The sequence below is a fragment of the Apium graveolens genome, chromosome 4 (genome assembly GCF_009905375.1).
Source record: "Apium graveolens cultivar Ventura chromosome 4, ASM990537v1, whole genome shotgun sequence".
In the NCBI taxonomy this organism is placed as follows: Eukaryota; Viridiplantae; Streptophyta; class Magnoliopsida; order Apiales; family Apiaceae; genus Apium; species Apium graveolens.
In genome coordinates, this window is record NC_133650.1 from 94384735 (window position 1) to 94410762 (window position 26028).

Sequence of the window (26028 nt, forward strand, 5' to 3'; positions counted from 1 at the left end):
ACTCATGCATCAATTATTAATATTGAGCAACCTACATAACACGTGGAACACAATAATTAGAGTACGAATACTAAATTATAAAATATTAAATTCTAAAGTATCACACAATGTGCGCACCTTTGTCTTAAGGCAGAGACATCAGGATAGTCAATATTGATAAAGATATTTGTTGAAGGTAGATTTCCAATACGAATTATGCTTTTTTGAAATAGATAAATGAAATGACGTTAGAATTGCTTTCCATAAAATACAGTATAGTGAAAAAATTTGGTTCATAATAAAAAAATTAAATGCAGGAAAGCAAGAAAAACTCACCATGGTAAATGTTGATGCAGACATATGCAAGGATAACAATTTTCAAGTCTGTTCCTATATCCTGGTATAAAGACTCAGTATTTGGTGGTAAATTACCCACTAAATGAACACGGTGCGATGCCCTAAAATAAAATATGGACATGAGAATTTGACCTTGAAGAACAAAAATGTTAGACGATGATATTGTACTCATCCAGATTGGATATATATAATATAGGATTTCTTACTCCATCATTTAGTCTGAATAGCACCATAACCTTTGAACCAAACCTGCTCAGGACTGTTGGTATTGGTTCTAAGTCCTCGACAACATCAATAACATCTGTTTATATATCATAAGTAATCAGGATGAGAATTTTACAATTCCTGTATGTGAGCGTTTAAAATGTAGTACGTGTGGAATAAACAGGCATCTCATCTTCATTATAATTCAAAAGAGTGTTGGCTATAGCTGGCAGAAGAGTCAATTCAAACTTGTGGTGAGGAATCATCAGAGTATCCAGCGGCACCACATCCACAATAGTGATGGGAAGGAACCGTATGTAGATTGTGGAACATACAGGCCTGTACATACCAGTTGCAGGCATGACACCTATGTTCCTTATAAAGTATAAGGTTCCTGGATTCAACAGTCCAGCAAATTGATTCCAAATAGCAGGTGACACAACTGCTACCATGTGTGTATTCTGTATTCGAAACAGATTTTAAGAATCATTAATGGATATAAAAATACAATCGGAGTACATTATTTTCATTGCAACAGATAAATATCAAACACACCTCACAGTCCAGCAAAATAAGATTGTGCCTCGAGACCTCTCCAAGACCATTAATTGATCTCCACATTCTTGTCACTCTAACTTTCAACGTCCAAGCAACTTGAGTGGGATTCAGATCGGACAAATGCTAATGGTCTTCCATATCTGGATCAAAGATGGTCAAATTTTAATAAGAGAATGTATTATGTATAGTAATTTTTTGTTGGAATTGAAGATAATGATTACAAACCTGGATGTTCTTATGCAAGTTGAGTATAGAACAACTGTCGAAGATAATGAATATATAGTATTCTTTTAGTTGAAGTGGATCGGGTTTGAATATGATAGAGATACTCAATCACAACATTTTTTTAGGAATATGTTGTCATCTTGATTGCAGGAAGTTAGCCTAATTTTGATAGGCTATGGCATTCCGTATCAATCACAAAATATTTGGCAACTTTTATCACATTCCTCAACAAACTAGCATTAAGATAAATTTGTAAGAGTCATCAGAATACGGTTGTTATATATCATGTTGTACAGGATTTAAAAATTAAGGAGCTTACTTTGAGTATATTCAGGTTAAAAAACACATAAAATTGTATAATGTTAAAATTAATTTGTCATATTAAAAAAATGTCCTATATGCTAGAATTCTAAAATTTATCCACTAAATCGTTTATGTCCAAAAAAGACATTGACTGTAACACAAAAGGTGTATGACATAATCCATGATAAATAAGAACTACAATACACTAAAATTATGGTGGTATCATAATTCATTAATAGAAGATGAATAAGTTACCCTATAATTATTGAAAATCAAATTCGTATATATGTGTCTAGGCAGAGCTCATATTAATAAAGGATCAGTATCAAAAAACATGGATAACAATCCATGGAAACAGAGTATAACTAATATTGGCAATTGGAACAACAAATATTGTCACTTGAATGATACTGTTAAAAATTATTTCTAGAATAAACAAATTGAAATTTCTTCAAAATCCTCATAGTTGAATAATGATATCAACCTTCCTGCAATCACAAAGGGAATGATTCAGTAAATAAATTATAACTTCTAAGTTTTAGAGTGATAAATAAATAAATTGATTGTTTAGTGAAAAAGGGAACCATGGTATATGAGAAAATAGGATGTTTAACATAAGATGATAGTAATATGAATACCTTTTTAATTTTTTTGTTAACAGATTTAGCCGAGCCTGGAGTTATGTGCATGTCGTCAGCTTCCGAGTACTACATATACACATATCGTTGATAAGAAAGCCCGAGGATTTATTAATCAAGAAAAATTAATGTTCAAAGAGAAAATGTAAAACAACAACATAATTCACTCACTTCAGTACTAATGTTATTGGAATAACCTTCAGCGATAATTTTATTCTCCGATTTTGTATTTCTTGCATTAAGCCGCATGTTTTGCTTCAATAAAAATACTTCACAAGAATCCCAAAGCTTGGATTTATTGAGGGTAGCGCAAACTACTTCAACTCTTGACGCTTTTGGAATAACTGAAAGTATTTGCCGAAAATCTTCACAAAAAATAATGGTTATACCACCAAATGGCTTTTTCGCTCTTCTTTTATCAACAGTAGACATAATATCTCTCAAGGATCGATCAACACATTCAAATGCATGACGATATTGCATAGGTGCCTCGTCCCAAATTATTAAATCAGTTTGTTGAATGAGCTCGGAAATATCGGTCCCATGTCTTAACCCGGCAGAACAATGTTCATCAAGTTTAAGAGGAATATGAAAGCAGGAGTGTGTGGTTCTTCCACCGGGAAGCAACACGGCAGCTATACCACATGAGGCCACAGGAAGCACAATCTTATGCTCCGACCGTAATCGACAACATAGTGTTTGCCAAAAGAAAGTCTTTCCACAACCTCCACTCCCGTAAACAAAGAAAACACCACCTTTTTTATGCTTGATATTGTCAAGAATTGAATCATTGACTCTCTTATGTTCATCATTCAGAAGACTATGATTTTTTTCATGGATTTTCTTCATTTCTTCTATGTCATAGGATGTTTCCTCAAGAATTAGCCTATTGTCAGAGTTGGAAAAATATGCTTCTCCCGAAAATGGCATATCTGGGAAGTTTCTCAGGCTTTTACCAATATCGTTCAACAATTTCTCAATCTCTGGAATAAATGTATATAAAATTTATCCTTTTAGTTACATACGGGAAAATGACAGGGATGAAAGAATTATTAAAAATCATACCTGTAAGAGCGTAATTCTGGATATCATAATCTGATAGACAAAGATTTGGATTGTTAGTGAGGTGTCGTCTCATAAGAACAATATCATCCGACATGCATCGCCAATGAGTATCCCAAAGACTACGTGGATGAGAAATTGGACTGTAAACTACAATGTTGACAAACATTGCACGGAGTTGTGGAGGCATGGATGTATGTAAATATTCAGCTGTAGCTTCATGAAAAGATATATGAATATGGTTGTGGACTGTCTTCAAATCATCAAAAGAAATAGCACCTTTAATCCTAAGCAAGAGCATGCAGAGATATAATAATTCAACTCTGGATGAATGTACTTCAGAAAGCCTACCAATGACATCACCTTTTTTTCTCGGTTTCCAGGAACCTGCTTGTGGATGCTAGGTAAACTTGCTTGGGAATTCTGAATAGGTGAAATTTTTGGCCTCTGGATATATTCTGTTTGCATCAAACCATGCTTCTAATATGCTTTTTTTGGATCCTGCATTATCGCACACCTCATGTAGATTTTGTGAGTTCCTGAATGACATGTGCTTTTTATTTGGTAGATGTATTGACAAACGTTCAACTGAAGGCCAACGGGAATGGATGTCAAAACCAAATATCCTCCGGGATGCTTCAGATGCACAAACATATCTACCATTTAAGTAATGTTTAACTTCATTAATCGGACATTTCTCCAGAGTGATTGGTGTTGTGGCGACAGTCTTGGCGGTTGTTTTTTCCCTCAGACACATGGTTGCGGTATCGTGTCCTTTCAGGCAATACTTGAATAAATATTTCAGTGATCTTGAGTTGTTACAAATCTCTAGATTTGTGTAACATTGAAATCTTATTAGAAGATCTCGATTGTATGGGACAAGATAATGATTATCCAGCTCAATTCCCTTTTTGTTTACAGTAATTCCTGTTTTCCTTCTTTTGTAAATAGGAAAGCCACAGTCATCGAAGAATGTGTGAGAATTATACCTGTTAAAAATGATAATTTTTTTTATAATTTAATGTCATTAAGTATATGAACTGTTATAATAAATTCATTGAGTATGGTGTAAATGACAAAGATTTACATTTTAGGAAATTGTTTAGTACAACTATGGTGTAAATAATGACGATTTACCTTTTAGAAAAATGTTTAGTACAACTGCCTTTACCCATACATAGAGAATTAACACAATCACTTCCACATGGTCCATGAATCATGTAATTCTTTATAGCTTCGTATCTAACAGGATCAATACTTGGATCAGGAATTTCTGCAGACACCATTTTATCTATTTGGTCCGTGGTCTTTGGATGATCGTTTGGATGCAACCAAATAAGCATGTGAGCATGTGGCAGTCCACGCTTTTAAAACTCTTTGACGTGCATCACTGTAAAATGCCAAGGTATTAAATTAGAAAAATAGTATGATTTCTATACATGTCATTTTATTATCAAAGTGTAAAATTAAATCATCAGAAAAAGCTTTCATATTTTAATACCTCCTATACAACTTCCAAAACAATTTTTATTTTTGATTTGATCAACCATCTGGTCAACTTTTATTTTAAAAACCCTTGCAACCACGTCTGAAGTGTCAACAACATTAACACCGGGTAAAAACTTTAACATCTGTTGTATTTCAGGCCATTTTGTATTTGTGGTCATCGTAAGAAACATTGATGGGTGGCCAAGCATTCGACGGATGGCCAATGCGTCCTTAAAATACTGATTCATGTACCTTTTACTACCAGTAAATGAGGCAGGTAAAATTGTTGCTTTGCCTACATTTTCAGGATTACTATCACCCTTTTGTAGTGCATCCCGTATATTATGGTACAAATATGAACGAATCGTTTTCTGGTTATCTCTGATCCAGTCAAGTCTGTATTGCTCCATTGCAGTAAATGCATCCACCACATATAGCTTCCATAAACGACCTCCGAGATGTGGAGTCAAACCTGTAAACTCATGATTAAATGCTTAATTCTTTGTAAAGTTGAGAGAATATTAAAGAATATGTACTAAAACAAAGTGCAGATAAAGAATATACCTTCTGAAGGTCGAATCATAAGTTTATAATTATAATACTCTTTCATCGTGATGAATTCTCTATCTCCCTTTTCCTCTGGATCTTCATTTTCTACAAACTGAGTGTGTTTGGGCTGTTTTTTATAAGTTATATTTGCAGGGATTTGCGGTAAAATCCAATGTCTCCATGAGGAAAAAGAAGAGGATATTGTAGTTGCATAAATCGTGGATCGATTTCATATATCTTCTCCAATCCATTGGTTCTTCAATGGATTATTGTATCCCTGCATCCTTTTACATAGTCGTCTGTGACAATCAATCCGACAACTTCATTTGATGGGAAAATATGGTTAGGTCGACCAGATGCTGAAGGAGAAGCTATTAGAACCAATATGAATTCATCAACTGCATTATGTTCAATCCGTTCACGTGCCATACGAAAACCTTTGACCAGACGATTATATTTATCCAACATTTCTAATAAAGACTGTACGATACCCTCATCAACCGAATCATTTCCTCCTTTAACGGCGTTTATTCTGTTGTTCACTTCATCTTCAGTGTCATATATGTAGAGTTGACAAAATTTAGGGATTGCACCATCAAGTGGTACAAAGCTTCCTATACTATGGTAATTTACACCTTTGACCTTGAAACAATAAGGAGCACCGCCACGATTGATACTATGATCAATTTTTCCTCCGGTGGAAGACATCGCAAACATACAGTTGTATATTCTAATATTTTGCTTGAAATCCCTAAAACGGGATGCACCACTAAGGAGTGTAGCAAGAGGTTTAGGAGGTTGCTTTTCTTTATCAAGAGTTATCTGACCATTTTTACAATAAAGAGAAAAAGTTGGAGGCTTTCTTGGTGCAGATTTATTGTTCTTTTCTTGATTCCACATGATCGCCTGACATTTTGAACAAATTTTATCAGGAGCACCAATATCAAGGTACTCACTCCACTTAGGCATAGTATTGTCAGATAAATCTACATCAATATCCTCACAGTCACCTACAAAAATTGCAATTCGTCAGAAAGTGAGCAATGCAAAAAATATATAGAATTTACAGGTTAGTATGTAGTGTGTGAAATCTAAATTCATACCGCTGGATAAATAGTCACTGTCACTGCTGTCAAAATCATCAACACTGTTAAAGTCAGATAATAAGTTTTAGACCCTGAACTTTCTCCTCGCTCAAAAGTACTTTTTACGGATGATGTATCGAACGTTGAAGGACCTGGACTTATTCTACCATAAACTTTTTTAGTTAGATGTTCTCCAGTTTGTAATCCATCTGGGTTAAGAGATTTCCGCGATCATTTATGCACTGTGAATGCAGGCAATGAGAAAGTGACTACACTTTTATCACTTTGACATGTTCCTGGAGTTTCCTGTTTTCTCATCTGACATGCTGTAACAAATACATTATTTGTAAACTTGTGAACTAAACATATTGGATACTTATCAATCTAATAGTATACATTAATGTACGCACATATATGTGAACTGCACCTGAAAACTCTATGGATTGTAGTTTACGTGCACACAGAGTTTTAAGATTTGCACATGTTTCTCCATATATATGAACACCTACAAAACTTATAATAAATCAATAATTAGAGATATAGAACATTAGTTCAATTATGTAAAAATTTATGGCAAGTTATGATTAAGATAGTTTGTATAGTTATTGTTCAATTAAGAATTATTACAAATATTGACCTGATGTTTGAGTACATTCTGAATGAGATTTGTTCCCAGCGGGAGTGTATATCAAATTATCGAATAATCATGTATAAGAAGATGGCACTGCACTACAGAATATTGCTTTTTTTGGTGAGTTATTTCTTGCCACGCACGCTAACTTTGTTTTTATCTGGAAAAAACAAACATAATTGTGACAGTTAATAACATTTAATTTACGTATCTAAGTTGTGTTCACTTGATAATTTATCAAGCCTTGCCTGATGTGTGGGAAGCATCCAAAGGTGACGTGTTTCTTTCAGGAGTGTATAAAATGGTTTCGCTCAAACTTGTATTTTGTGGCAGTGTAGATCGGAATACATTATGATCCTTGGAACTGTAATGCTTTCCACGCACCCTCACTTTCTTATTTTGATCTAATTTCCAATCAAGAATTTTATATTAGCAAATGAAATATGTAACATTTCCTCAGTAGATACTCAGTCATTATTGCTTACCAGGCTGGGTAAGGTGGGGATTTGATCTTGGAACAGTATTGACCTCACATCAAATGTTAGCCAGAAGTTCAAAACTTGGTTGGAAATCATTGTCAACCACAACGTCGTGGAGATTTGACATTGACAAATGTTTTGTATATAAAATTTCATTACCAATGGGGTAGTAATCACTGTCGCCTGAATCTGCATGATCAACAGGAATTGTGAGCTTTCAGTATCGCCATTCCAAAAAACCAAGTTTAGGAAGCTTACCAGGCATGGCAGTGTAAATACTGCATATAGTCTGATTACTTTAATTTACCATACGCATACAGTCTTCTCCAGAAATTGGTTGACTGCATATTTGAACCGGAATATCTGGTAGTAAATTATTTATAATTTCCTCATTTTCACTTACATACCCTGCCAATCAGGGTATGATATAAATCAAAAACTATATACTCTACCAAGCGCTTTGAGACATTTCCATGTATTAAATTGGTTGACTCCATATTTGAACATAAATAATATGGCAAAGTATGTGCTTGTATGTTACTTAATTTCAATTACACAGATTCAAGTCCACTATACGGTATAGGTACAAAAACTAATATTACATTAAAAAATAAACACAAACATCACAGAGTGGACTAATGTAACACCCCCAGATCCGGGGTCGGGGATCCGGGTCGTCACGAGTTCCATTTCCCTTAACAACACCCAATCTTAATAAATAATCAACTACTCTGTACTGTGACCCCACAATAAACACACACACCACAAGTTATAGTCTCAGAGATGAATATCCAAAAATAATCACAAGTCGTTTTATTCCACAATTATATGCCAATACACCTTAAACAGGTTTCTGAATAAATTTACATTTCTTTGCCATTATTACAATTCATAAATATACATAATCTGATACATCAAAAGTTGAAAGCCTAGCCTATTGGTAGTTCCTACCTCAGCTATGGCGGCATCAGTGCTTCTAGAAGACTGCGGAACGTCTCCTAACCTCTTGCGAATCGGGAGCTTGGTCCGGTTCATCTTGTCTATCTGATATTGTGTGATGAAAGAAGAAAGCAAGGGTGAGCAGCAAGCCCACCAAAATAATATGTATAATGATTAACAATATATGAGCCTTCTCATAGTACTCATGAAAGTCTTGGTCAAAAGAAATGAACCAAGTTGATATCTTAATGCGATGAAGTCGCAAAATATTCAGTATATATATATACATATATACTTTTCAAAATATTGGAAGTCCTCTTCCATGCATAATACACACAGAGTTCCAGTGTATAACTGTATAAAAATATCGTTGCAAGGTGATCTCATATATCTAACCTTGTCTCAACATTTTTCTGAAAATCTTTGTCATACATAAGATAATCATTTACTAGATATAAGTTTAAAAGATGAAGTTACAAGATACTCCAATATACTTATATCTTTTTTCCAAATACTACTTGAACTACCACCATTCAAGTTATAATTAGCTTCAAAAGTTCATCACATAGATGAGACTATAAGGCAAGATTTGAATAGATTAAATCTTTAAAATATTATCAAAATAAAATGAAGTTACGAGATACTTCATTTGATGTAAACATCATTTTGAAAACTTGACCCTGCCAACACTCAACAATCGCCCAACCGTAGCCTTTCTATCGAAGTGCTCTGGGTAGTGTTGCAGAAATTATCCAATTGGATGATGAACTCATTACGGGAGTTTGCCGCGCCAGGAAGACCACTTACGATGATCAGTCGTAGTAGTACAACCCCACCTTTTTCTACATGTAGAGGAGAACCTGTCGGATTTACTTGTCAACCGAACACTGAACTCCTAAGGAATGGACCGCCTTAGCGGAACTTCCAGGCCATTTGGGCCAATATAATAAGGCTGGGCCGGCACTACTCGGCCACTTACGCCACTCCTAGTTCAGATGAAATCCATGACTCTGAAACGTAAAGCTTGTCCCCACTTTCCCCAAGTAGAAACTTGTTGATACGGCTCCACCAAGAAGTCGTATCTATTTGGAAAGAAGAACTCACCGATATTTCCCAGGCGATGCCTGTTAATGGATTAACTTGTTCCAAGAATTTTACTTCCCGAGTGTTGGGTAAGTAATCAATTCATTTATCAAAACAGCAACCTTGTTGCGAATATAAAACACACCACAGAGCCGGATCTCTCAGGTTTTGAGCGAGTATTTAAATCCCCTTCGAAAGGAGGATCTTAAAAAAAATGAGTTTTGGGATCCGCTCTAACTTTTAAAAAAATCATTTTGAAGACTCGCAAAACATTTTTAAGAATGTTTGGAGTGAAGCTGATTTAATGAAGTAAATCAGTCCCCAGAATATTTAGAAAATGTCTGAATATTATTATTTAAATAATATTCCCATAAAGAATAATCTTTATAAAATAATTGAAGTAGAAGTATTAAAACTTATACTTGAAATGAATAGCAAATAATCAAAGATACACTTATACGAAAGTAATATCTTTATTTGAATAATCAAAAGTAAGTTTGATTATCGACACCTTATTCTTTAATACAATAAAGAATATTATTAAGTAATAAGCGGAGTCATAATACCTCGAATGAATACTATAAATAATATTCATAAAATAAAGGAGTCATACATCCTCAAATGAATATCCAAGTAATATTCAATAATAATATAAACTGAGTCATAAGCCCTCGAATGAATACTCAAATTAATATTCAGTTAAGTAAAATAAAGGTATCGAATAAACCTTATTCGATCCATAGTTTTAAAAACTATATCCATATATATATATAAATATATATATAATATACTCGGGAACATCGACTCCCGGTTTAGAAATATGTTCACCTTTTATCCCCTATACTAAGGGTATACGCAACTACTTGCTTATTTCTAGCATAGGTATTATGCAACTATAAGCATTGAAATCAACAGATAGATAACCAGATTACGAAACAGACATGCATATATACCATATCAGCATGCTCCAATATATCGCAAAATTTGCTAATAACAATCATGCACTATCACAAGATAATGCATATACATATATTTACATCACAACAACAATATATCGGGTAGAAAACTTGCCTGAGCGACTGGGGGTTACGAATGGCTCGAGACGAGTCTGGTAACCTATAAACAACAAGTAAGTTGGAATTAAACCAAAATCACTTGTAAATCTATACTTTAACTAACTTAGACTCTAACGCTTGTTTTGCGCTTACTGATTCTCTTAAGTCACTCGAGTACCCTCGGCTCCACCATTTTTAATAATTTAACCTTTACGAGTTATAAGGCGATTCCTTCGCGAGTGTCTTACCAACTTCCTAACACACTTACCATAAATGTTTCATGCATTAATTAACCCTTTTTGGTCTTTAACCTATGTTTCAAAGTAAGGCGAGGGGAAAAGTTTCGTTCGCGAAACGCCGTTACTTGAAACGGTCGTTTCTCCTAAACCGTGCATCAGAATCGAACGAACTACATATCAAAACGAAGCTCGTAACATGAGCTATCTAATCATGGCAGTGGTCATAATCTAGCAGGGGGTTCTCGGGTCCTAATGCTATGCACAAAAACAGTCCAAAGAAAATCGGACGTTACGACGGCTATGTTTACGCGATTTCCCAATTTTAAGCCATTCAAAACCAACCACAAACCAACCTCAAATCCAACATACAACCAAAATCCATCCTTATCACATCATAACAACCCCAACCAATTTAATTTAATCATTCATACTTATGCCTAAGCTTAACTTTAATCATACTTAAGTTCTTTTAATCAAAACCACAACATTTACCATTCCATTTCACTACCATTCCAAATCCCAAACTCTAAATCACCACAACAAGCTACAATATCATCCTACTAATTAAAATCATCTTATAATACATAGGGATCTAGGGTTTGGAGATGGTATACCTTCCTTGAAGTGGTGGGAGGAGCTAGGAAGCCTTAAGAAGCTTTGAGAAGTCTTAGGAAAGCTTGGATCTTCAAGAAAACAAGAAAACTTCAAGTTAAAAAACTTGAAAACACTATTCATAGTCTTCTTCTTTGATTAAATGAAGAAGATTGAGAAGGAATTAATGGCTTAAACTCATGATATAGCCCTAACTAAGCATGAAGATGGTTAGGGAATTATCTTACCAATTTAGGAAGCTTGGATCTTTGATTTTGAATTTTTCTTGCCTTTTGAATAGTGAAAAGCCGTGAGCAATGAAGAACTAATGCCTTGGTTCTTTTTGATTTTTGATGAAGAATGAATTTACTTGGCTTGGTTGCTTGGTTTTTGTGTTTGTTTTAGTAAATTACCTAGTTGCCCTTGATTTTGTGTGGTTAAAAAGCCACCACATCTCCTTCCTTCCCATGTCATGCTTGTGTCATCCTCATGATGTCATCCTCCCCTCCTTGTCCTCTTCTCATTGGTTGGGTGACATCATCCCCTCTAATCCCTTTGATTAACTTCGTAATTGTTTGCCTAATGACCGCTGATCTGTTATACGGTTCGCTTAACTTTCGTTTTCGTTTATCGTTTGAAGGATCATACCCGGGATCTTATTACTTAGGTTCCCTTAACCTTTCTCAATATATTATATTCCTTTTATGATCCTCTCCTATAATCCTTTAATTTAAATCCTTTTTATCCTGTTACCTTTTTCTCAAATCTTTCCGTATCTAGTGTATTTCCGGGAAAAATCAAAGTGTTCAGATTTGGATTCTGACGATCTTTACATACACTTATATCCCATATAAAGTACTAATAAAATCTCAGAATATCCATATCAGAACCCCTACATAGTGTGGCATGAAAAGTTTTCTCATTCAGCAAAAACACTATTCATAAGGGTTTCAAAAATTTCCCAAAAATTGGGGTTATTACAGTCTCCCCTCCTTAAAAGGATTCCGTCCCGGAATCAGATAGAAAACAAATAGGGATACTTTCTTAGCATTACACTTTCTAACTCTCGAGTCAATTTTCCCACATTGTGGTTCTACCACCAAACTCTGCCTAGTTTGATAATCCTTCTCCTAAGCACTTGTTCCTTTTCACTCTATAACCCTTCCTGGTTGCTCCATATAGGTTACATCGGGTCGCATATCTATGCGCTCATATGCCTCTATTTATCTGGCATCTGAATTACACTTCCTTAATATTGATACGTGAAACACGTTACGACCTGCTACATGTTCGGGGTTAGGGCTAGCTCATATGCTAACTTTCCAAACGTCTTAATATATCCAAGGGTCCAACAAATTGTAGACTTAGCTTTCCTTTCTTTCCGAACCTCATCAATCCTTTCCAAGGGATACCTATAACATTACTAGGTCCCCTATTTCATACTCTTTATCCTTTCGTGTCAAATCAACATACTTATCATGTCCATCTTGGGCTACTACCAGCCGTCCTCTGATTAGATCTATCATATCCTTGGTCCTTTGGACTACTGCGGGTCCGAGCATCTTGCGCTCTACAACTTCATCCAAACATAAGGGAGATCGACATTGTCTTCCCTCAAGGATCTCATAAGGCGACATCTCGATAATGACATATGATCTATTGTCGTAAGATAACTCAATCCGAATTAAGTGATCATTCCAAATTCTTTCAAGTCTATTGCACAGACTCTCATTATTGCTTTTAGCATTAGAGCTTCTGCTTCTCAATACCCATTCTTTTCCAGTTCGTAATCGCTACTACCTTCCGTTCCTAATATTATACTGGTTATACTTTTGCTCGTTAGCGTTCTATAACCTTTTAATAACCACGTCAACCTTAGTATCACGAATGTGTTCCCATTCCGCATACTACCACCACTTTATTACTCCTTTTTCAGTTGTTTCTATTTTCCAAAATTTGATCAATCAAATAGAAGTAAATGAATTTGTTGAGAGATCACTATGATCATGAACACTTGTTATATCGCATAGTTAGTACAGAAGGTGGCCAGCCTTTAGTACTTGACAAGCAATTAAACAATAGCTGGTATCCTACTCGGCTTCTATCACACAGATAGATAGTCATTCGGCAATACCTCCCCTTCTGGAAGGGTTGTTCTTCTCAGCTTACATGAAATGAAAAGAAGAGAAAAGAACGAATTGAAGAGAATTGTATATTCATAAAAAAAAATTTATTGCCATAAAATATCTGGCTTGGAATCTACCTCTGAACTATATAGGTTTGTCATAGAAGAACAAAACATATATGTATTTATATCAACATCAAGTATTATAGCATCGCATTTCACGTGCCTAAATATTTTCGCTATCCCGTCCATCATTCTATGGACCCACACTCTTCCTCGAGCTTATACATAATCACCTTTGAAACTTCCTCGACATCGAAAATCGAATCTGGGATCTCATTCTATACATCATCGTTACTAGAATTCTATGCTTGCACCGTAACCTTCCTCGTATAATAATACGACTCTCTATTGATAAGAAAGAATAATTATTCACTAGGTAGATACTCTACTTAATTAGTCTATCAATGATAACTTATACACTACCACGACCCGATTAGTGGTACTCAATCTCAACACCCATTCCAATACAACTCTCACGGTTGTAATCAGCTCATTACTCGCAGAATCATTGCTGCCTTACTATGGTCCACCACTGACCTACTGTAGTCATTCATTTTCCATGAAGTCTTAATAGCTAACCATACGGAGTCTATCCATGTCGTATCAAATCATTCTAAGGAGGTAACATAATCACCACTCCTGATTCATGAAGAACACTCCTGATCCTGACATACATACATGACATGAAGCAAATAAAAGTGCAGAAGAGTTTCAATCGAAGCAACGATAGCAGGTTAATACTATTCTTAATCATACGCCCTAAATAGAAGAATTAACTCAAGGGTTCATCTAGTCCTTTTTGAAACATGGTTCTGGCTTATCTCAAGATAGGACCTTATAAGATAGATAGCCCGTTCATGGCGATTACACGAATTAAACCTTTACCAACTACTATTACGGCTGGGTATTGCACAGTCATCAGGAGGAATGTCAATCTTCCAAACCATAATACAACCTTCACAGTTTTAACCATCATCACTGTATTCTTTTGGCACAAGCGCCTATAATTATCCTCTTACCTTTAAAGTGTCGGCCACCTCTTTAGCCTTTCCTGATAGTAAAATTTCCTTACAGTCAATGTCATTTTAACCACCTCCAAATAAATTTTCTACCTTATTTCAATCACAGCTTATGTGAAGATGTTTTCCTTAAAATCTGATGAGTAAAAAAAATCACCATTTTTCCATAAGTTATTGCCTCAGTCTTTAGAGGTTAATCACTGTCATGACTGACGCTCAATCATAATTAGAACATCTTTTATCTTAAGTCCTAATTGCCCTGAACAATTTCGACCATTACTGGTTCGATCCATACTTTCTCGTGGTTTAGCACGTGCCTCACTTGGCAACATTATAATTACGTCATATTTCCTTTATCAACATTTCTATTCTTGAGAATTTTGAATATTACCTTTCTCCTTGTAAAACCTCTAAGGTTATCCTTCAATCGTTCCTCCTGTATTCCCTAGATACAGGGCATATCACAATATCATTTACTAATACTAGAACCATTGTCTATATTCTTCTGAAAAATTTCTCCACTGATTCTTAAAGGTTGTTGTTACCTTAACCCTTTCCCAATCATACTGTCAAAACTCATACTGTCCCTATTAAGGGTGACATGCCAACCTTTATGCAGTCCCCTAGGATTCATTTTAAGTTACCAATGTTCTATCCTTAATTCCACCTTTAAAAGGTACCTGCGTCCTTCCATGGATAAATCAAGTCATATATCCTTGATAGATTATCTTATTCATCATTCCCACCTCGATAGTCTATACCTATCTTCATAATAGCATCCTTATTCAAATTGAGGTCAATCCATATGGCCTCCAAAAGATAACAATGGTCATCCGCTTTTCTTTCCTGATTTGGTAATGATAACATGGATGTTCTGGAAGATATTGGTCATGTTCAACGTGAACTTCTTCTTAATAATTCCTTATTTACTTTTGTTGTTTATCTCAACAGTCACCTCAATGTTGGGATACCTCCCATACCTGGCGTCTCCCTTTCTGGGTATCGAGCCACCGGTCTTACATTTCACATTATTGAAGGTCACTTCCTTCATCCAATTTTTCCTGATTTCTTACTTTCTTGTCTCCTCAGTCTATCCGTGTCTCAATATTTATCCTTCGAACTATCTCAAGGTTTCCTCGAATCCTCCCAACTTAAAGGGGGTACAATATATGTATCTCTTATGCCTTCAACCATCAATTTTAACTCATGGTGGATCATCATCCTGACGATTACATACTTTTCTATTTCTATTGCTATGAGTCTTTAAGGTTTCCTCATACCCAACTCCCTTATCATTCCTCAAACTCTATTGCCTTTATATTCCTTTCCACTTCAGTTTTTTTTTATTTTCCTTTCTCTTATCATTATTTCACAAACCAATCACAATATAAGCATTGATTTCAAACATCCCGTCATTCTGGATTCGTGTCCTCAGAACGAATCTTGACAACTTTTACAACTTAGATTCATAATTTATCATACTTTTCTGCCTTTGTTCTGGCTCTAAAGCTTTTACACTATCTCCTTATCTTTGGGAATTACTTTCCCGAAAACAATTGACTGGACTTAAATCAGTTTATTCTAACCTCTGGCTCCGTGCCTTTCTTGGTCTTTCACCAACGGGTGGTCTCTCTCTTAGGAGGGTAAGTGACAAAAACGGTCTTTGGTGGTTCATCAATCATTTTGAATCTCAAATGATTCCTATATTTCCTTTAGCCAGGTTCTTGCCTCGGCTGGGTCAGCCTGTTCCTTGGAACTCTGAGAGCTTAGCGATTTAAAGGTCATGAAAGAATTTCACACCACATTGTTTCCTCAAGGTGGTGGTTGGGAATAAAATATAAGTTCTGTTTAGACAGGTTCATGAATTTCTGTATAGGAGTACCGTCTCGGGTCTCCTTATCTCGCTCGACTTTTGCTTTCTTAGTCTAAATATTTCTTCCTACTCCCCATAATTGGAGTCATCTTTTAATTTAAAATCTTCATTTTCCACTTTATTATATTCCGGGTTCTTTATATCTTAATTGCAACCTCCCTGATTATCACGTTCCAGGTTTGCCCTTAATCTTTTTCCTTGTGGGGGCATATTACTTGGAAAATTTTGAGAATCTCCGGATATTTGTCTTACTTACTTTGCTTAAGTCTTCCCCTTCGTTTAGTCCTTGCACGATTGCAAATCATGAATTCTTAAGTTCGATAAACTTCATGACACTCTCTTAAGTGTTAACAGAGCAATTAACAATGTGATTTATCACAAACAAACTGACCTGAACTGAAATTAACGAATATATACATAACCATTTGTTCGAGGGTACAACAACTGAACATATTACAGAGGGTTACATCATTTGAACTTATCGCTCCTATCCCAAAAGTACTACCGTAGATAGTCATCTCATCATTAAAACTAATCATTCATAACTTAGGCTAATCCTCCAAAAGCGGTGCTACATGAAACCCTTGTTTGATTGCTCTGGCTCTACACACTACCATGGATTAAGAGATGTGAGCACGCACGACATCCCTAACCTGCTCCATCACAGAGGTGATGAGGTCTAAGATAGTCGCAAGTAGAGCCGGATCGACCTGACCCTCAAGATGGCCTCTAGCTGTAACACGGGTGGTAGCCTCAATCCTTTCCATGCTATACGCTAATCCTGCCGGAAGTATCCCGCCCTCAATCCTTGGTGCAGTAAGTCGATCCAACAGATCACTCCTAACATTACGGGCCTCAGACAGGCCACCCAAAGTCATATAATAATTGGCGATAAGAGAAGCCTGAGTGGTAGCATCTAGCAGTCCATGGGGTGCGGGTGGTGCAGACCCAGGAGATCCAAATGGATAACCAAGCACGGTATCAGGTGACAATGGTTCAGGGGATAAAGGTGGCATTTCCTCAGTATGTGCTGGGCTCTGTACAGGGGATGGGACAGGAATTGGTGGAACCTCATGGATGTCTACAGGAGCCTCTGGAAGAGGGTCTGATACTGGTATAATTGGGGTCGTGGAAGGCCCCACTCCTTCTGCCCTCATTAACCTTTGTACCCTTGGTAACTCTTCATCCTCTAGTGCCACCCTCGCGGCCATTCTTGCTCTGGTAGTCGCCCTGACTACGGTCATCAGTTCCTCAGCGGTCCTCTCTTCATTCTCATCAGGATCCTCCATAAAATCCTCCTCAGCCACAATCCTTTCCGGAATAACATCCTCAACCGCAACATTCTCTATCTGAACCTCATCCGGTCCCTCATTAGGGTACTCCATCGGATTCACAATTTGATCTCCAACTTGTAATAAAACATCCTCATGTTGATGCTCCTGAACCTCAAGGTTCGGTGCTCCGCTGCCCTATACGAGAACGAACTATGTTACTATCACGATACTTATAAGAGTTCCCGTAAGGGTTTTATCTGTCAGTGCTACGTTAGGTAGCCCGACTATGAACTTGGCAAGAGTTCTTATTATCTTAGTGAACTTATTATCTTAACGTCCCATCATCTCTGAGGTTTATAACGCTTAGCTCTGATACCATTTCTGTAACACCCCCAGATCCGGGGTCGGGGATCCGGGTCGTCACGAGTTCCATTTCCCTTAACAACACCCAATCTTAATAAATAATCAACTACTCTGTACTGTGACCCCACAATAAACACACACACCACAAGTTATAGTCTCAGAGATGAATATCCAAAAATAATCACAAGTCATTTTATTCCACAATTATATGCCAATACACCTTAAACAGGTTTCTGAATAAATTTATATTTCTTTGCCATTATTACAATTCATAAATATACATAATCTGATACATCAAAAGTTGAAAGCCTAGCCTATTGGTAGTTCCTACCTCAGCTATGGCGGCATCAGTGCTTCTAGAAGACTGCGGAACGTCTCCTAACCTCTTGCGAATCGGGAGCTTAGTCCAGTTCATCTTGTCTATCTGATGTTGTGTGATGAAAGAAGAAAGCAAGGGTGAGCAGCAAGCCCACCAAAATAATATGTATAATGATTAACAATATATGAGCCTTCTCATAGTACTCATGAAAGTCTTGGTCAAAAGAAATGAACCAAGTTGATATCTTAATGCGATGAAGTCGCAAAATATTCAGTATATATATACATACATATATACTTTTCAAAATATTGGAAGTCCTCTTCCATGCATAATACACACAGAGTTCCAGTGTATAACTGTATAAAAATATCGTTGCAAGGTGATCTCATATATCTAACCTTGTCTCAACATTTTTCTGAAAATCTTTGTCATACATAAGATAATCATTTACTAGATATAAGTTTAAAAGATGAAGTTACAAGATACTCCAATATACTTATATCTTTTTTCCAAATACTACTTGAACTACCACCATTCAAGTTATAATTAGCTTCAAAAGTTCATCACATAGATGAGACTATAAGGCAAGATTTGAATAGATTAAATCTTTAAAATATTATCAAAATAAAATGAAGTTACGAGATACTTCATTTGATGTAAACATCATTTTGAAAACTTGACCCTGCCAACACTCAACAATCGCCCAACCGTAGCCTTTCTATCGAAGTGCTCTGGGTAGTGTTGCAGAATTATCCAATTGGATGATGAACTCATTACGGGAGTTTGCCGTGCCAGGAAGACCACTTACGATGATCAGTCGTAGTAGTACAACCCCACCTTTTTCTACATGTAGAGGAGAACCTGTCGGATTTACTTGTCAACCGAACACTGAACTCCTAAGGAATGGACCGCCTTAGCGGAACTTCCAGGCCATTTGGGCCAATATAATAAGGCTGGGCCGGCGCTACTCGGCCACTTACGCCACTCCTAGTTCAGATGAAATCCATGACTCTGAAATGTAAAGCTTGTCCCCACTTTCCCCAAGTAGAAACTTGTTGATACGGCTCCACCAAGAAGTCGTATCTATTTGGAAAGGAGAACTCACCGATATTTCCCAGGCAATGCCTGTTAATGGATTAACTTGTTCCAAGAATTTTACTTCCCGAGTGTTGGGTAAGTAATCAATTCATTTATCAAAACAGCAACCTTGTTGCGAATATAAAACACACCACAGAGCCGGATCCCTCAGGTTTTGAGCGAGTATTTAAATCCCCTTCGAAAGGAGGATCTTAAAAAAAATGAGTTTTGGGATCCGCTCTAACTTTTAAAAAAATCATTTTGAAGACTCGCAAAACATTTTTAAGAATGTTTGGAGTGAAGCTGATTTAATGAAGTAAATCAGTCCCCAGAATATTTAGAAAATGTCTGAATATTATTATTTAAATAATATTCCCATAAAGAATAATCTTTATAAAATAATTGAAGTAGAAGTATTAAAACTTATACTTGAAATGAATAGCAAATAATCAAAGATATACTTATACGAAAGTAATATCTTTATTTGAATAATCAAAAGTAAGTTTGATTATCGACACCTTATTCTTTAATACAATAAAGAATATTATTAAGTAATAAGCGGAGTCATAATACCTCGAATGAATACTATAAATAATATTCATAAAATAAAGGAGTCATACATCCTCAAATGAATATCCAAGTAATATTCAATAATAATATAAACTGAGTCATAAGCCCTCGAATGAATATTCAAATAATATTCAAATAATAAAATAAACTGAGTCATAAGCCCTCGAATGAATACTCAAATTAATATTCAATTAAGTAAAATAAAGGTATCGAATAAACCTTATTCGATCCATAGTTTTAAAAACTATATCCATATATATATATATAAATATATATATATATATATATATAATATACTCGGGAACATCGACTCCCGGTTTAGAAATATGTTCACCTTTTATCCCCTATACTAAGGGTATACGCAACTACTTGCTTATTTCTAGCATAGGTATTATGCAACTATAAGCATTGAAATCAATAGATAGATAACCAGATTACGAAACAGACATGCATATATACCATATCAGCATGCTCCAATATATCACAAAATTTGCTAATAACAATCATGCACTATCACAAGATAATGCATATACATATATTTACATCACAACAACAATATATCGGGTAGAAAACTTGCCTGAGCGACTGGGGGTTACGAATGGCTCGAGACGAGTCTGGTAACCTATAAACAAAAAGTAAGTTGGAATTAAACCAAAATCACTTGTAAATCTATACTTTAACTAACTTAGACTCTAACGCTTGTTTTGCGCTTACTGATTCTCTTAAGTCACTCGAGTACCCTCGGCTCCACCATTTTTAATAATTTAACCTTTACGAGTTTTAAGGCGATTCCTTCGCGAGTGTCTTACCAACTGCCTAACACACTTACCATAAATGTTTCATGCATTAATTAACCCTTTTTGGTCTTTAACCTATGTTTCAAAGTAAGGCGAGGGGAAAAGTTTCGTTCGCGAAACGCCGTTACTTGAAACGGTCGTTTCTCCTAAACCGTGCATCGGAATCGAACGAACTACATATCAAAACGAAGCTCGTAACATGAGCTATCTAATCATGGCAGTGGTCATAATCTAGCAGGGGGTTCTCGGGTCCTAATGCTATGCACAAAAACAGTCCAAAGAAAATCGGACGTTACGACGGCTATGTTTACGCGATTTCCCAATTTTAAGCCATTCAAAACCAACCACAAACCAACCTCAAATCCAACATACAACCAACATCCATCCTTATCACATCATAACAACCCCAACCAATTCAATTTAATCATTCATACTTATGCCTAAGCTTAACTTTAATCATACTTAAGTTCTTTTAATCAAAACCACAACATTTACCATTCCATTTCACTACCAATTCAAATCCCAAACTCTAAATCACCACAACAAGCTACAATATCATCCTACTAATTAAAATCATCTTATAATACATAGGGATCTAGGGTTTGGAGATGGTATACCTTCCTTGAAGTGGTGGGAGGAGCTAGGAAGCCTTAAGAAGCTTTGAGAAGTCTTAGGAAAGCTTGGATCTTCAAGAAAACAAGAAAACTTCAAGTTAAAAAACTTGAAAACACTATTCATAGTCTTCTTCTTTGATTAAATGAAGAAGATTGAGAAGGAATTAATGGCTTAAACTCATGATATAGCCCTAACTAAGCATGAAGATGGTTAGGGAATTATCTTACCAATTTAGGAAGCTTGGATCTTTGATTTTGAATTTTTCTTGCCTTTTGAATAGTGAAAAGCCGTGAGCAATGAAGAACTAATGCCTTGGTTCTTTTTGATTTTTGATGAAGAATGAATTTACTTGGCTTGGTTGCTTGGTTTTTGTGTTTGTTTTAGTAAATTACCTAGTTGCCCTTGATTTTGTGTGGTTAAAAAGCCACCACATCTCCTTCCTTCCCATGTCATGCTTGTGTCATCCTCATGATGTCATCCTCCCCTCCTTGTCCTCTTCTCATTGGTTGGGTGACATCATCCCCTCTAATCCCTTTGATTAACTTCCTAATTGTTTGCCTAATGACCGCTGAGCTGTTATACGGTTCGCTTAACTTTCGTTTTCGTTTATCGTTTGAAGGATCATACCCGGGATCTTATTACTTAGGTTCCCTTAACCTTTCTCAATATATTATATTCCTTTTATGATCCTCTCCTATAATCCTTTAATTTAAATCCTTTTTATCCTGTTACCTTTTTCTCAAATCTTTCCGTATCTAGTGTATTTCCGGGAAAAATCAAAGTGTTCAGATTTGGATTCTGACGATCTTTACATACACTTATATCCCATATAAAGTACTAATAAAATCTCAGAATATCCATATCAGAACCCCTACATAGTGTGGCATGAAAAGTTTTCTCATTCAGCAAAAACACTATTCATAAGGGTTTCAAAAATTTCCCAAAAATTGGGGTTATTACAACTAACCTGATTCTTTCGATTCATTGTTAAAGTTATCAACTCTTGATATAGGTGTTAGATGAGAATGGCACAAAGAATTACCTGCATCCATGTTAGAATTGATACAAAAGTAGTTATACAATATGAGGTGTAATAATATACACGATTGTTCTGCGATAAATGTTCAGGATAGTTTATTTCATATGTCAAGTTACCGTTAATTGCTTGTAGAGGACCACGGCTGAGATGTGCTTCTTTCGTCGTCCACAAACTTTGCTTGATCGGCGAAGGTTTGGTAACTATTTAAGTAACAAATATACGGTATTAGCTATAAGGAAATTCATAGAGTGAACCTTGGATAGAGTTTCTTATGATCTGAAGTGCACGACATACATTGGCTCTGCTTAGGATTTAATCGGCTGAAAGAGGCTTTGGTAAACAATATATCTAGTTTCTAAATCTCCTTGCCACTAACTGCTCGTAACAATGCATCTTCACGCAAACTTAATGGATTAGATGTAAGTATAACTAAAGAAAAGAGTAAAGAAAAACTTATTAATGTATACAACATAACTTATAAGGAATCATAACAGCGGTTACATGAGATATCGTGTAAAAATTCGAAAAACAATAGGGTACATCTATCATTGTTGGCGGATTTAGCCTGATCATTCTCTATAGGCTGGAGATTAGTCCTGTCTGAAAGAATAGAATTGACATTTCTCCCACGAATCCTATATTTTGTATCTGGTTCGACAAAATCAACAAATCAGTTAAAAATAAATAGGGAAATATTTACATGCTGCATCATCATGAGGATTAATACCTTGTTCACTGGTGGCATCAGATGGATTCAAGGTTTTCTCAATATTACGTCCACGAACACGCTTGATTCCTGAAATTGGACATAATGAGAAGAATGTCCTGTACCGTTTCTATCATGAAAACATCAAACAATCTAACCACACAGTTTTGGAGCCACCAAGGAAAAACATCAAACAATCTAACAAAAACAGTTATGGAGCCACTAAGGTTTAGAAGCAATACCTTGAGATTGCATTGTAAACTCCAAGAACGGTTTTTAAGTTCAGAAGCAGTACTGTAACTCCATTGTAATCTGTCGACTGAGGGAGAGAGAGGGGGGCAGGATGATTTGGAAAAAGAGAGAGAAAATGATGTAACAAATTGGAGCAAATCATGCATGATTTTATTTGTTCAAATCATTTTCTATATATAGATTTATTTTTGAAATTCAAATAATAACCATATAGATTAAGATGGGTCAATTGAACTTAATTGGGTAGTCCATGGATCTAGCAAAATGTATAGGATTTGGGTAAATGTTTTTACCCAAATTGTTAAATGGGTAAATTAGGGAGTAGTGATTAGGTATTATAGATAATTCGTTGATGGGATTATGAATACTAATTAAGATTATGATATTTGTTGAATAGGAAACTCAGAATGAGTGGAAGTCATAACACGTATCTTGGACTTCAGGCAAGTTTTTAAATCCTTCATTTTAAGAACTGTTGTGTTGTGTTTGTTTTCAAATAATTGAGATATATACATGATATTGTAGTACGATGTTTTATGAATTGTGATATATAATATCATATGATATGTGGTTTTTGGTATATGAATATTACGTACTGGATTTCAATTAATACCGCTAGAGAGTAGCGTTGTATATATGAGGTGTATATTTCAGACCGAGGATCGGTCGGTATAATATGATGAAAACCCGGAAGTATTCCTGAGATGTTTTATATCGTAGAATATATTAACGCTAGTGAGTAGCGTGATGTATAATTTATAGATTGAGAGTTGGTCAGCTTGTATTAATTAAAAACCTGAGAATCTTCCCGGAGATGTTTTGGACAATTAAAGTCCGTGTCTTATTCCAAGGGACTCGATGTGCTCTTGCGAATTATTAAATACGTTGAATTTATTTAAAATGATTTTCAAATATTGTATTCCCTCAACTATATTTAATTACTCGAACAATGAATATTATTTCAGATACTCATTCAAAAAGGAGAAGTATTCTCCGACGATTATTTGATTTTAAACTCAATTATTTAATATTTATTAAAAATTAATTTAATTTCTTAAACATAAATTAGTTGAGAAATATTATTCCAAATATTATTTTACACAGAATTATTCGAGGTTTAATTATTTAATAATTATTATTAAATATTAAATATTTAATAAATAATTTAATATGATTTAAAAATCATAAAAGCTATTTTGAATATTTTCTGAATTCCAGAAAATAATTCTAATACTTTCAGATCGTCAAAAAATATTATCTCAACGTATTTTAAATATTTTGACTATAGTATCAAAAGGAACTATTGACAACGGACAACTCACATCATCTTAGTACTTCCTCCGAAAATTCATGGAAGTACATATATATACTTATGAGATGAATTGTGCCTATTAACAATTAAAACGCTTGGGGAACTTCAATGCCGTTCGAGTTCTTGGGATATAATAGGATTCTTCAAAGGACTAGGAGAGGTAGACTCTAGTACTACAAGTACTAGGGAGACTACCAAAGGTATCACAGGCGAAGGTACTCTGTGTACTCAAGAACCTGTGAAGTGTGTGCATACTCGAAATGGGACAAATAGCCCGAATGCGGCCAGGGTGATAACAGGGATATAAAGGTGTCGTCCTTCTACTAGTAGAAAAGGTTATAGATTTCCGTATTACGATTGATCATCATATGCGATGATTCCGGTAAATGTCCTACTCTTCCAATTGGAAATGAGATGTAATACCGTAACCCGAGCCTAGGTGTTGGGTTTACCATTAAGGTAATTGTAGACTAATAAGTCAATCAAAAACATTATTTTTAAAAGAAGTTTGTATCACCAAGAAAACTATTTTGAATAAATATATATCCCTATATGGATTAATATAATTTCTTTAACAGTCTTTTTATACTGTTGATTATTATGGATGAGCATTATTGCTCACTCTTGCTTTCTTTTAAATGTCACAACAACACAACAGATTACCAGTATGCCGGTGTGGGACTTAGTCACTTGCAATCATGGGGAGAATCTCTTACAGCTTTATCTCAGGTGGACCAGAGTATTCAACTAGGTATAAGATGTTAGTAGTAATTATTGTGACCTCATATTGATATTACAAATAATTGATTGAGATCTTGTACAGTACATTTGAGTTGTTATAAAAGAAGATTACATTTGGTACATTATTTCTAAGGCTATAATAAGTGTGTGTGTGTGTGTGTGATTGGGGTCTATTGGATTATAGAATCAATACAGGTTATACATGATTGAATGATAGCGTGACGACCCAGATTCCTGACCCCGGATTTAGGGGTGTTACATCGAGAGGCTCTAAGAACCTGGATTTATTGAGGAAGTGTAGTTCCCTTAGTGGTTGGCTAACCCTGTGCTGGTCAAGAAATCTAATGGAAAGTGGATGATGTGCATCGACTTCACTGATCTAAATGATGCATGGCCAAAGGACTGCTACCCCTACCTA

At 35.5% G+C, this 26028-nt stretch overlaps 2 protein-coding genes across 2 annotated transcripts; both read right to left on the bottom strand.

The window, feature by feature from the left end:
- Nucleotides 1-2105: 2105 nt before the first annotated feature.
- Nucleotides 2106-4612, bottom strand: LOC141718756 (uncharacterized). The gene is made up of 6 exons (XM_074521141.1): nucleotides 4464-4612; nucleotides 3800-4315; nucleotides 3330-3613; nucleotides 2436-3247; nucleotides 2265-2333; nucleotides 2106-2114 (listed from the first exon to the last, which is right to left on the bottom strand). Exons 1-6 carry the CDS (start codon nucleotides 4610-4612, stop codon nucleotides 2106-2108), a joined length of 1839 nt encoding a protein of 612 aa, XP_074377242.1.
- Nucleotides 4613-4693: 81 nt separating this feature from the next.
- On the bottom strand, nucleotides 4694-23560 carry LOC141718757 (uncharacterized). The gene is made up of 10 exons (XM_074521142.1): nucleotides 23548-23560; nucleotides 23300-23395; nucleotides 23140-23247; nucleotides 22969-23028; nucleotides 22716-22799; nucleotides 22528-22602; nucleotides 5655-6373; nucleotides 5379-5490; nucleotides 4828-5286; nucleotides 4694-4716 (listed from the first exon to the last, which is right to left on the bottom strand). The coding sequence occupies exons 1-10, from the start codon at nucleotides 23558-23560 to the stop codon at nucleotides 4694-4696; spliced, it is 1749 nt and encodes a 582-aa protein (XP_074377243.1).
- Between the last annotated feature and the right edge of the window lie 2468 nt (nucleotides 23561-26028).